This window comes from Vespula vulgaris, chromosome 19 (genome assembly GCF_905475345.1).
Source record: "Vespula vulgaris chromosome 19, iyVesVulg1.1, whole genome shotgun sequence".
NCBI classification, from domain to species: Eukaryota; Metazoa; Arthropoda; class Insecta; order Hymenoptera; family Vespidae; genus Vespula; species Vespula vulgaris.
Genome location: NC_066604.1, coordinates 295,629 through 307,531, shown reverse-complemented (window position 1 = coordinate 307,531; position 11,903 = coordinate 295,629). Strand labels below are relative to the sequence as shown.

The 11,903-nt window shown below is 32.6% G+C and overlaps 3 protein-coding genes across 5 annotated transcripts; 1 reads left to right on the top strand and 2 right to left on the bottom strand.

Moving 5' to 3' along the window:
* The first annotated feature begins 233 nt into the window (after positions 1-233).
* Positions 234-3,409, top strand: LOC127070868 (transferrin-like). The gene is given in 11 exon segments (XM_051009411.1): positions 234-294; positions 973-1,114; positions 1,238-1,530; positions 1,625-1,689; positions 1,844-1,939; positions 2,005-2,255; positions 2,336-2,571; positions 2,646-2,925; positions 3,017-3,078; positions 3,154-3,330; positions 3,333-3,409. Coding segments are annotated over 11 exon segments (1,725 nt in total). The 3' UTR covers positions 3,395-3,409.
* Positions 3,410-3,791: 382 nt separating this feature from the next.
* Positions 3,792-6,737, bottom strand: LOC127070908 (uncharacterized). The gene is made up of 9 exons (XM_051009490.1): positions 6,369-6,737; positions 6,075-6,298; positions 5,878-5,961; positions 5,423-5,765; positions 5,149-5,361; positions 4,911-5,072; positions 4,591-4,806; positions 4,340-4,506; positions 3,792-4,248 (listed from the first exon to the last, which is right to left on the bottom strand). The coding sequence occupies exons 1-9, from the start codon at positions 6,735-6,737 to the stop codon at positions 4,059-4,061; spliced, it is 1,968 nt and encodes a 655-aa protein (XP_050865447.1). The 3' UTR covers positions 3,792-4,058.
* Positions 6,610-11,598, bottom strand: LOC127070909 (probable glutamate receptor). Of its 3 annotated transcripts, none has more exons than XM_051009493.1 (11): positions 11,079-11,598; positions 10,469-10,569; positions 10,252-10,335; positions 9,825-10,127; positions 9,636-9,742; positions 8,681-8,851; positions 8,341-8,576; positions 8,054-8,268; positions 7,702-7,958; positions 7,468-7,540; positions 6,610-6,730 (listed from the first exon to the last, which is right to left on the bottom strand). In XM_051009493.1, exons 1-11 carry the CDS (start codon positions 11,263-11,265, stop codon positions 6,698-6,700), a joined length of 1,767 nt encoding a protein of 588 aa, XP_050865450.1. In that variant the 5' UTR covers positions 11,266-11,598; the 3' UTR covers positions 6,610-6,697. The 3 variants fall into 3 exon arrangements, with proteins under 3 accessions (XP_050865450.1, XP_050865448.1, XP_050865449.1); XM_051009491.1 differs by lacking the exon at positions 6,610-6,730 and adding an exon at positions 7,197-7,374; XM_051009492.1 differs by lacking the exon at positions 6,610-6,730 and adding an exon at positions 7,197-7,374 and having other exon boundaries at positions 9,825-10,124.
* Positions 11,599-11,903: the final 305 nt, after the last annotated feature.

Sequence of the window (11,903 nt, the reverse complement as noted above, 5' to 3'; positions counted from 1 at the left end):
CGAATTGTACGAGGATATTTACTTTGGTCCATTGTTTATATCCACATTTTACAATATTTTAATTTTTGTAGAGAGATAAACATCATTCCTCAAATCAAACTTGATCAGAGATTTTATTTGATATTCAGTATTCAATCCTCGTTCGTTTTTCGAGAACAAAGAGAATTCTAGAACAAGTAGTATAAGAAAAAGAAAGACTAGAAGGGATGAAAATGAAGTGCCACAAAAGCATCATGATTCTTGCGAGCTTAGTGGCTGTGATAATAGCCACTGACATTACCGCTGAAGACGGTTGTAAGTTTCTAGATACATTTGTCTGATTTTCACGCCATTACGATATTGCACGAATCAGTAATTTCTATTTTCTTTGTTAACGAACTGGGATTCTTTCCTCTGATTCTCTTTTATTTTCTTGTCTTGCTTATTGGATCAAACTTATCATTATTATCGTCGTATCTTATCCTTCTTTCCTATACTTTACATTACAAAATTTAAATCAGCAACTTTCGAGTTCGATCGAGCGACTTTCAAAAATATGACCAAGTTACTCACTAAAGCATATTGAATTAATAACTTGTACTAAAGCATAATGAATTAATGATAATTATCTCGATATTATTGAGTCATATCAGGTCGCATTAGTCAATGCGATGTACACATTGCCCAATCCCGTGAATGTCTATTAAATCAAATTAATGAGATAATCAGAAAGGAACGATGAGAAATATAACGAGTAACGAAATAATGTATGCGTAAGACTTGAATGCGTCCACTAGATAATTGTATTCTCCTCCCTCAAGAAGCGAACTCTCTTCGTTAAGTATTAATATAAAAGATAATCCCTTTCGTTAATTTATTTTTCTCTTATTTTTTCTTTTGTGTTCTTTTCTTTTTTTCAGTCACCATATATACACCGAAAATATATTAGAAGGAATGTTAATAAAAGATAGTTAGAAGGAAAGTTAATAAAAGATTCGGCAAACAATGGAATTCCTATTTCTTGCATTTCCAGTCGCGATCGATACAAATGCATAGAGAAGGTCAGTAGAGAAGAGATTGACGTGGTCGTTGTCGATCCAGAAGACATATATTTAATTGCATTGGACGACAATCAGTTAGCTTCGAAGGTCAAATATAAGATCATATAACAGGTAACTCAGAAAAAATAAACCGTAGAAAATAATCATATAGGTATATCGAAACATCTTTACGTTTTATTATATTCAACATAAATCAGAACAAAAGAGGAAGCGTATGCAGATTATCATTACGAAGCAGTCGCTGTAATCCAGAAGGACCTAAACGTATCCGATGCTAAGGGACTACGTCATTTAAAATCTTGTCACACTGGTATTCGAGATGACATTGGCTACAATATACCTCTCGCGAAATTGGCAGCTATCGGTGATAACATAAACAATACAGAATATTTTGTTCGCGACAATGAATTTCAGGCATTGAGTTTGCTCTTCAGCAAAGCTTGCCTAGTTGAAACTTGGTCATCAGATCCAACAATAAATCGAAAGCTTAGTGAGTATCCATAATGCTTGATTACCAAGTTCAATTTCGTTACATTACGTCTTTTTTACTTAATAGATATATTGAACATAATATGATTACAAAGGAAACGTAACATGTGCACACTTTATAAAAAGCCAAACGTCTGTGATTATCAAGATATCTATTCGGGTTACGAAGGTGCTCTTCGTAACTTCTTTTCGTATAAAAATTATTTACATTAAACGATTTTTTGGATTGTCGGTCAGCGTTACACCTGCGGTCCCAACAAACGAAAATCCAAGCAACTTCCGTTACTTCTGTCCGGATGGTATAAAGGTAACAGATCAATGCTGATACCAAACCCTGTACTTGGGCTGCACGACCATGGCAAGGATATATGGCTAATGATGGAGTGAATAACATAGAAGCCGTTCAAAAAGTAAGTTTTCAAAGTCTCTTCAAAATGTTTTTGGGTAGAAAAATTTAATGAACGTTTGTGTTTAGGAATTAACGGAATTAGGACAATTGGGTGAGAAGGAAAAGGCTGCTTGGTGGAAAGATTTGATGTTGCTTGATGAAAAAACTCTGGCTGTTGCTTCATCACCTATCAGTCCTGAACAACATTTGAAAGACGCCAAATACTTGGACGTCATTGAAAGAAACTCAGGTGCACCTGAAAGGAACGCTCGCTTGTGTGTATGGACTCAGGATGCTTTAAATAAGTGCCGTGCCTTGAGTAGAGCAGCTCACTCAAGGTAATTATTAGTGTTAAATCATTAAGGAATGTTACGAAGAGTAATTGACTAATAACGATTTATTCTTTTATTAACATCAGAGATGCTAGACCCAGACTGAGTTGCTTATTGGAGAAGGATCAAGATGCCTGTTTGGTAGCTGTCAGAGATGATGGTGCTGATTTAGTAGTCGTTGATGGTGGATCGGTACTGCGTGCAATAACGGACTTCAATGCGCAACCAATTATTTCAGAAGTATATGGAAGTGGTTCAACAAAATACAGCGAAAGACCGACAGTTGTTGTTGTTAAGAAAGGCAGCTCTATCAGTGGACTTGGTAAATAATGGATTCCTCTAATTATTTTTAAAAAGATCATCGAAGAGAGAAAAGAAACATTTTATCTTTTCCAGCCGATTTGAGAGGTAAACGATCTTGCCATAGTGGCTACAGAAACGATTTTGCTGGATGGTTGGCACCGATTCACGCTCTTAAGAAAGCAAATTTGATTAAGTCGGAAGACGATGTAGCAGAATTCTTTGCTGGCTCCTGCGCACCTGGTGCACAGCCAGGATCGAAATTGTGTCAACAATGTGTTGGTAACATTGCATCCAACGACGACAAGGTAACCGAAGCAACTAAGTGTAAACCAACTGAGGCAGAAGCTTTCAAAGGAGGCCAAGGAGCTATCAAGTAAGCATTCTACGATCTACGTTTTCGATTCTATTAATGAACAAATCAATTATTAGAATTTTATTTCTAAACGAACTATTCCTTGTCTCAGATGTCTGACTTCAGATAAAGGCGATGTGGCTTTCTTGCCTCTACCTGCTCTCATGGAAATTGGTAAATTTCTATAATTTATTTCACATCCTATTTTAATATTATCTTTTCTAAAACTTTCATTAATCACGTTCGTAGATAAGAAGAACGAGTCTGAAGGTGGCGTGAAGACGTCAGACTTTATGTTGGTCTGTCCTAATGGTGGTTTAGCACCAGTGGAGGAATGGTCCAAATGCAATCTAGGATTAGAACCACCTCGCATTATTTTAAGCTCTGCTGGAAAAACAGTACATGCTTTGGACGAATTGAAACACGGTATTTGGCAATCAGTACGATTTACTCTAAGAGACTAAATTTCTTACAACTATCTGGTAGCTGAAATCTCAATTTATTGTTCAAGGTAAATCGAAATAATATATCGAATGTGTAAATTCATTGTAAAACATGTTAATATATCATTGATCAATTTTTCCGTCGATCAGGGTGATGCAATAGATTTTATCTTAACCAACAATTTATAGAACTTATGGGTACGACAAAAATGAATTATAAAATCATATCTTAAGGAGTTTGTCACTTCTTCCTTTTCAGGTCAATTATTCTTATAAATAAATGCAATCCACGTTAATATGTAAAATAATCGATCGCAAACATTATGTAGACATGGAATGTATTGATATTGATTTCATTATTTCAAGAACGATCGTAAATAAATTGGCGGAAGTTAGAAAGGTGATACAAACAACAGTGGTAAGCAAATCCAATCGAATATTATATTTCTAAAACGTATTTGTATAAGATTCAAGTGATAATGTGTGTATATATTGTGATTCGATTTGAAGTACTATAGAATGTAACAGAGTTAAAGAAAGTGTGATGTAATCGAAATATTTATTTTCTCCTAATAATTCTATAACTACTCTAAATGATAAATTAAATTTTTTTTATCCCTCTTAGACGGATATATATAATGTATGACAAATATAATAACAAAAAATATTAAATAAAAAAAAACAGTCAAGAAATAAAAGCGAATAAGAGAATTACATAGATATTGAATAATTTTCAGACGGTATTTCCTTTATCTTCTCTAGAAGAAAGTTAGAAATATTACCGTATCTATTGTGGCTATATCTTTTTTTTACCGTCTCCTCCTTTGTATGCTTTTTCTCTGACTCCAAAATGTGAGAGATCATAGTTGATCTTAACACATTGATCTCATCATCATAAATCCTTTTTCATAAATAAATAAATGTATTATAATTAAAATCAATCTTTTTGTTTAGTTCATAAAAATTTTTTCTAAGCTTAATGATATCAATACCTCATTGGAATGTTAATACCATCTGTTATAATACGTCTCCAGAAATGCCATCGAGGATTTGATAAATCACTGTCCAGGACAATGCACATTACTAATTCGGCTGCAGCAAGAGCCAAATGATTCGACGTTATACAACTAAAGCTCACATCCAATAACGTCAAATCGATCTGCAGAAGAAAACATATTAAAATATTCGAATATTCGATCACAAGAAATATCTGCAATGAAATCGTTTAAACTTGATCACGTACAACATAACCTCCGCAATAATAGATCTTGGTGATGGTACGGTTGGAAATCTTATCCTGATCGTAATCGCAATTAATCACATAAAAAACGAAAATAGAAAATGGATCGGAAAATGATATATTAAATTTGAGAGAACGCAAGACCACTCTTTCCCATTCGGCCAATATGTCTACGTTAGTATATTGTTGATCTGGAATTAGAGCGAGCATCACAGTTGCCTGAAACAACAATTGTGTTAAGTTAAAAAACACAATTTATCTCGATATTAATATGTCGTTTAATAGACATGTTGGATTTATTAAATATACGATTGCGTTACGACCGATGGAATGTTATTGAAGTTTCCATCTTTCTTCAGAACAATCCATAACGCTGTTATTGCTACTAATTGCATGTCCGTTATATCTATAGGAATTTTATCGAGAATAATATCAAAAAGTTTCACCGCTTGATAGAGAATGAATGACGGATAACGGCAATGTGTCTGTAAAAAAAAAAAACAAATTTAATCATAAATCGCGCAATTTTCTAATTATCAAATCTCAAAGATTCGTACTTACAGCAAGATGTATGAGAAAAGCGACTATTATATTTCTCGGTTCGTTATTAGCATATTTATTGATAAATCCAGAAGACAATTTCAGTGAATTATCTTCCTTCTCTTTTTCAATCGTCAACAAATCAACGAGATAATCGGTATGATATAACAAATATGGGGAAAAATCAGTATTCTGTTTAACGACTTCCCAATCGTTTTTTACTTTCCCTCGTACCTTAAATCAAGACAACATTTTATTAGATACAACTTTAATGATTCACGTGCGTCTTCTATACCTTCGATGGAATCGTATCCAACAATGGTTGCCTTTCCTGATCATGCGATTTCTTTCCTCGACAAATTAAAATATCTAAAGACTCAGACTTATTTGAGTCTTTAGAAATAGCTTGATTCTTCAACGTATCGGTGGAAAGTATAGTCGAATAACCCGCAAACAACGAATCTTTATTGACATCGAATGCCTTGCATTTATTGGATCCACCTTGTTGTTTCTGTAGATCGACAAAAGCTTCGTTTGTAGAACCAGTTGAAGCTATTCTGCTCCTTGTTACAACGACTGTTCGTTGATTGGAACAAGATCTGGAGCGTAAGTGAGATGTCGTAACCACCAATTCTTTCCTATCATAAAAATATTGAAATGTTGTTATTACATTTTAATAAATCGTTAATATATTTTATCTTAAATTGACATAAAATTTGTATTTTCAAAATTTGTAGTATGGAGACTCACTTTTCAACGTACGTAGACTGTGTAGGCCGAAGATCTTGTTTACTCACATCGCGAACTTTGTTGACAAACGTTGATTGTTTACTTCTAAATATCAATATAACAGATTCGAATCCAATAATTAAAACATTGCATCTTTTTTTTCTTTTATATGTATCCGCACATAAATTGTTAAGGTGATATAACATGCCGTGACTTACTCTTGGGAAAGATCTACCAAAGATTTTGTGATTGAAATCTGTGGCTTTGCTAATTTGAGATCGAAAATGGTTTTATCCGATCTTACTGTCGCTTTATCAGAAGAAGAACCGTACGAGTTAGGAACGAGCTCCCTGTTCTCCTTGAAATTTTGCAAATCCTGAGCCAAGTTCACTTCCGATTGTTGTCTCTTCGTATAAAAACCACGTCTTGGCCATAACATAAGCTATTCATTCGTACAATATAATTCATTTCGTTACGATTATTCCTCAACGTATGAACGTTTATATACCAACCTTATTTTCCGAGAATCGTGTATTTCTCTTAAGTTCCTCGATCCTGCGAGTATCATACTCGATAATCCGTTCTCGAACGCGAACTCCTTTGTTAAGATCGTTGCCAGCACGATCAAAGTGAATTCGAAACGGTGTCTTTTTCGTCGACGACTTGACATTGTTATTAATTATATTGTTACACGCATTCACATTACAATAGCACGGACCTCCAATATCACTGGAATAAGTTTTTTTCAAAGATGGAGCCTTCTGAGAATTGGTACCAGCCAATTTGTTAGATTGCCTTAAATCGCAAATGTTCTCCTTTCCAAACGTTCTTTCCTTCTCGCTTAATCTCGTCGATGAAAAAATTCTACGACGTTCTGACATATCGGAATGTAGATAAAAATCAACAAAAGTACGAAGAACATATAACGTAATTTAATAATCAAGAATTACACGTACACATTGAACGTACATGAGAAAGAGAAATCTCTACGCAAAATAAATCAGAAGGACGAACCGATCTTCACTAAACTCTCGAACGTTCTAAATATTATTGAAAAGTAAACACCGAATTTGTCGAGCAATTTTTTGCCGACGGTTTATATATATGTATTTCAAACAAAGTATATAACAGGTTACTCGTACAGTCTGTTTTGAAACTGATGAGAAAGGAAGAGCATTTTATTCTTTTTCCCGTTAAAATTATTTCGTGAAAAATCAATTAGACGAAAACTTTCGTTTAGAAAAAACAAATAAAAAGTTTATTCCTCTTACGGACTATGAACAAAGATGATGAATGATATTTTTCATTGTTCATTTTCATATACACTATTCTAAATCTACATTAAAATATCTTCACACGTCTCTTTCGTACGATTCGTAGTTTCCTATTATTCGCAACTTGTCGATGTACCATATATTCTAAAGAAAGTAAAAAGGAACTAATGACGGAGCCACAAAACATGAAAATTAATAGCGGCACCATGTCGTAAAGCTCGACCGACGTCCATGTGCTTTTAGGCTAAAAAACGTACAAGCTTTGTACCTTTTTGTTTCTTTAAAAATACAACAATTCTTTAACATTTAAAGATACAATTTAGAAATAACGTTATACCTTTGTGAACTGATTAGACCATTCGGTGTTGAGCAAACGTTGAAGTATTCCACTATCTCTCAACATCAGAATGCTATAAAGTAATAAGATATCATTAGAAATAAAGTAAAAATAAAATAAAAATAAAATTAAAAAATCACTAAAAATAAAATCATTTCTTGGAAGATATCTTCCCGCCGAAAAAAAATTAATAGAAAAGAAAAAGAAAATAGAAATCGAAAGAAAACCGCGTACTTGCTATTGATAATACCATCGTACGGACTTCTATTAGGCACCGCCATCGCTATAGTCGTTTGCGTTATAGTGTCGAGAGATTCCAAGTTGCAAATGAGCTTTGGTTGCAATTCCGCTGCGATATTATCCATCGCCATGAAGGCATACTTGTCTACCTCGCAAACACGATTCAAACCATCGAGATAATTGATAGGTAGATCGGTCTCTTTTGTTAATAAATTAGAAAACAATACGCTGAGCACTTTATCCGTTGTATTCTAAAACAACGATATTTTATAATTTTTTTTTTTCGCGATATAGAGAAATCAACAGTTACATTATAATATTGATTTAACGATGAGAAATTCTTTACTTGAAAAAAGGAATAATCCGCAGATTCTTGAATAACTCCAAATCGATAGGTACCATCCTTCAGAAGACCCTCCATGGTCGTGAAAGGCATAACGAAAGTCTTAATAGCCAGGAAACTTATAAGAGCTGCGGAATAAGCGGCCAATACGACAACAGCCGTCAAATGGATAACAAATTGTACCATGCGAATTGGATCTAACAGTGATTGTTCCATGCCTACATTTTTTACAAACAAAAACAATACGTAAACATCTTTACTATGCGTAAATTCTGACCTATTCGTCGTACCTTGACTACAAAATACTCCGAAAACATAAAACATTATCTCCGAAAATGTCGACGGTGAATGTTCAAAATCTTCGTGATAGGATACCAATTTAACTACAACTTTTATCATCAAAATCATTCCACTACTTAATAATATCAGCAAGCCTATAAAGTACCAAATGTAGGTGTCGAAGGGAGCTGTGTAAGCTCGCCACTTGATAGACGTAGAATCCGGTCTTTTGATGAATGTACGACATCTTAAAAAACAGCATAATATATAATAACTTAGGTATATATGTCAATTTACGATATAATCTATTAACATTATTATATCTTATTGTAAACAATAATTACGACGTACTTCGTAGAGAAAACCGGAGTAGTGAAAGAAATGGCATCCAATCTGTCAGACGTCATCATTAATTCCATGCCAGCAATATCAGCTTCATTTTTCATCAGTATCCCTATAGCACCAGTCCAGGTTCCGTTTAATAGATTTAAACCCCAAGAATTTGTTTCTATATAAGTCATTCTACGAAGAGAATAGGCATAAATAAAAATATATTATTCGTTTTATTAACAAGAATTCTGAAATACCAATGATTAGACAGATTAATGGTCTATAAGACGTCTCATTATCTACTTGCGAATAAAGTATTCTCCGAATAATGATCTATATTCTACAATAAAGGGAAAAATTGAGAAACGAAAAACGATCGTTATATCGTGACTGGCATAGAAAGTTCTAAGCATTTTGTCAAAACGTCGTGCGACTCACGTCAAATTCACACAATAGATTATTGTAATACTAACAACCAAAAAAAACGAAAACAAAGAAAAAAAAGAAAATGATAAATTAAAGGATTAAATTGAAGGACGAATCAACGAGATGATGAAAGTTGCGTTTGATAAATAAGAAAAATGTTATGTAGAATTACGAGAGAGTGTTTCTTACGTCGGACCGATAAAATCCGACTATTATGCCAAAATGAGAGGTTGTATTCGCAAAGACAACGAAGAAGCGGTGATGGCAGGAAAAGAGACATTTTCGAAGAAAAATCGTCAGCACATCAGGAAGAATATTTCAGAAAGGAAACTGCCAGACTATTAGAAGATCTCAGAAAACGTTTAGAGAAACGACGAAACCAGAGAAATTCAATAACAAATGGAGCAAAAACAGAGCAAGAAGACAAAAAAAAGACAAAAAAGGATTGAAGCGAAACATTGTAACCGTATGCTCATTCTCTTTATTTCTCTCCTCTCTCATTTTCTGTGCCATTTAATATATACACACAAATTACATACTTACTACTCACGTGCAATTCATACCTTCCTGCAGCAACTTCATCAACTCTCCGAAGAAACCACCCACTTTAATTATCTCGTTCTTCTCATTACGATATATCAAGGATACCGGAGGATCCTATAAAATTGTCTTATTTAAAAACAATAACAATATAATTATTTGAGAACCCATATTTTGATTCTCAAAAAATAAAACTAACGTGGGCCATGACAACGCGTATATTATGTCCATGAAGATTATTCCTCCTTTGATAGAGGCCCAATAAAGGTCCTTTGAAACCATTTATTCTATCCCAAGTGCCAAAATTCATGATCCTGATCTTCGACTGTTCGTCAATTTGATAGACTTCAAAGATCATCTCATCGTTTTTATTCTTTTGAGTTATCATCAATTGGCAATTGAACGGTATGTAAATGTTACGAAAAAACACGTCGATTTGGGTCTCGTTCCTGAAGAATAGCAACCAAGTTGGATACTCCATTGCGAGCCACGTAGAAACCTGCTACATATTAGTAAATATGTTATCGTTATGTTTCTCCTCATACTTTCTTAAAGTTTAAAATTATTCGTAACGAATTATTTCAAAAATTATTATTTTTTATACGTATATGTATGAAATCTTTTACATGCGCTAGCTCGTCCCTCGTATCATTGTAGTCATTCAATAAAACGAAGAGTGGCCTTTTTATGTGATAGTAACTAGTACCCACCTATTCAAAAATAAAAAAGAATAAAAAAAATAGAAATAAATAAATAAAACAAAAATCATTAAAATTTATACATATGTATGTATCCGATAATATGTTTCTATTCGATAGAAAATGACAAAGTCGACATTCTCACCCGTGTCTTGAACATATGAAAATCCATGATAGCCGTGCGAATGTGAAGAGTACCACTCAAATACCTTTGAAGTGCCAACAATTCTTCTGCCTCGTCCAAACCTATAAGATAATAATAATAATAATAATAATAATAATAATAACAATAATAACAATAATAACAATAATAACAATAATAACAATAATAACAATAACAACAATAATAATAACAACAACAACAATAATAATAATAATAATAACAATAATAATAATAACAATAATAACAATAATAACAATAATAATAATAACAATAATAACAATAACAATAATAATAATAATAATAATAATAATAATAATAATAATAATAATAATAATAATAATAATAATAATAATCATGATGATGATGATGATGATGATGGTGATGATGATGATGATGATGATGATAAAATAATGATAACAATAATAGTAGAGACCATTTAATCTTTGTACATACAATTATATCGTACGTTATCATTTTTTATAATAAATTTGAAGTAATATTTCAATTTTTAATATGTTTACAGATTTAAAGTTAAATTTGAGAATTTATGAAAATTTAATTCAGATTTAAATCTTTTTAGTTTATAACTCACCTGTATTCTCAATAACATTGGGAGTGTCGTGTAAAAGTATAATGCACGTATTATTAAAGTAATCGTGCATACCGCGTATCACATGTTTGTAAACGTAAACAGGTCTGATCATCAATTGACTTCGCGTTATCTGCACTCCGATTAAAATCCACGCTAGGAAAAACTGGTCAAGCTTGTTCAACGACATATTTGTCCGCGAATGAAATTTTTGATAATAATTTCACGACGAAAGCCGATAATAAAGTTGACATTTTTACGACTTTAATAAATAAAAAACATTCGATTCTTGCATTACCAGGTATGGAATCATTTTACGAGAACAGGACAGAAAGGTACTGATTTACATAAAAAATTTAATCGTAAATAAGCATTATTAGACGCCTATAAGAGAATTCTATAGTAGATTATAAATAGGTACAATCACAAATACTTTCTCTGCATTGGTAGATAAATGGAACAAACATATAATCAAACAACGAAATCGAATTTGATGTCATTTAGATACAGATAACTAACGTGTGTGTCACTGATGATACGCTTTATATGCAGCGATAGTTGCCAAGTTAACAAATACATAACATACTATATCGCCTTTCGGAGAAACGTTTTCTTTTTAACATTCATTTCGCATTCACATTTTACGTATCCAATATCATTACAAATGTATATTCAATCGTATTTATTCATACTAATTATAATATCTACTTACTACTGCTTAAAAAATACAAACTAGAACAAAAAAATTAGAAAATGTAAAGACACGCAAAGAATGTTTATTATTAATATCATTATACAAAGTATGATAACGGTCGATTTCAATCTGTC

Coding starts and splice junctions, on each gene's coding strand:
- LOC127070908 (XM_051009490.1), bottom strand. CDS start 6,737: ATGTCAGAACGTCGTAGAATTTTTTCATCGACGAGATTAAGCGAGAAG. Junction 5,766..5,877: donor CAGTCTACGTACGTTGAAAA/GTGAGTCTCCAT, acceptor TTTTTATGATAG/GAAAGAATTGGTGGTTACGA. Junction 4,249..4,339: donor GGTATTAACATTCCAATGAG/GTATTGATATCA, acceptor TTTATGAAAAAG/GATTTATGATGATGAGATCA.
- LOC127070909 (XM_051009491.1), bottom strand. CDS start 11,265: ATGTCGTTGAACAAGCTTGACCAGTTTTTCCTAGCGTGGATTTTAATC. Junction 10,570..11,078: donor CAATGTTATTGAGAATACAG/GTGAGTTATAAA, acceptor ATTATCTTATAG/GTTTGGACGAGGCAGAAGAA. Junction 8,269..8,340: donor CGGAGTATTTTGTAGTCAAG/GTACGACGAATA, acceptor TAAAAAATGTAG/GCATGGAACAATCACTGTTA.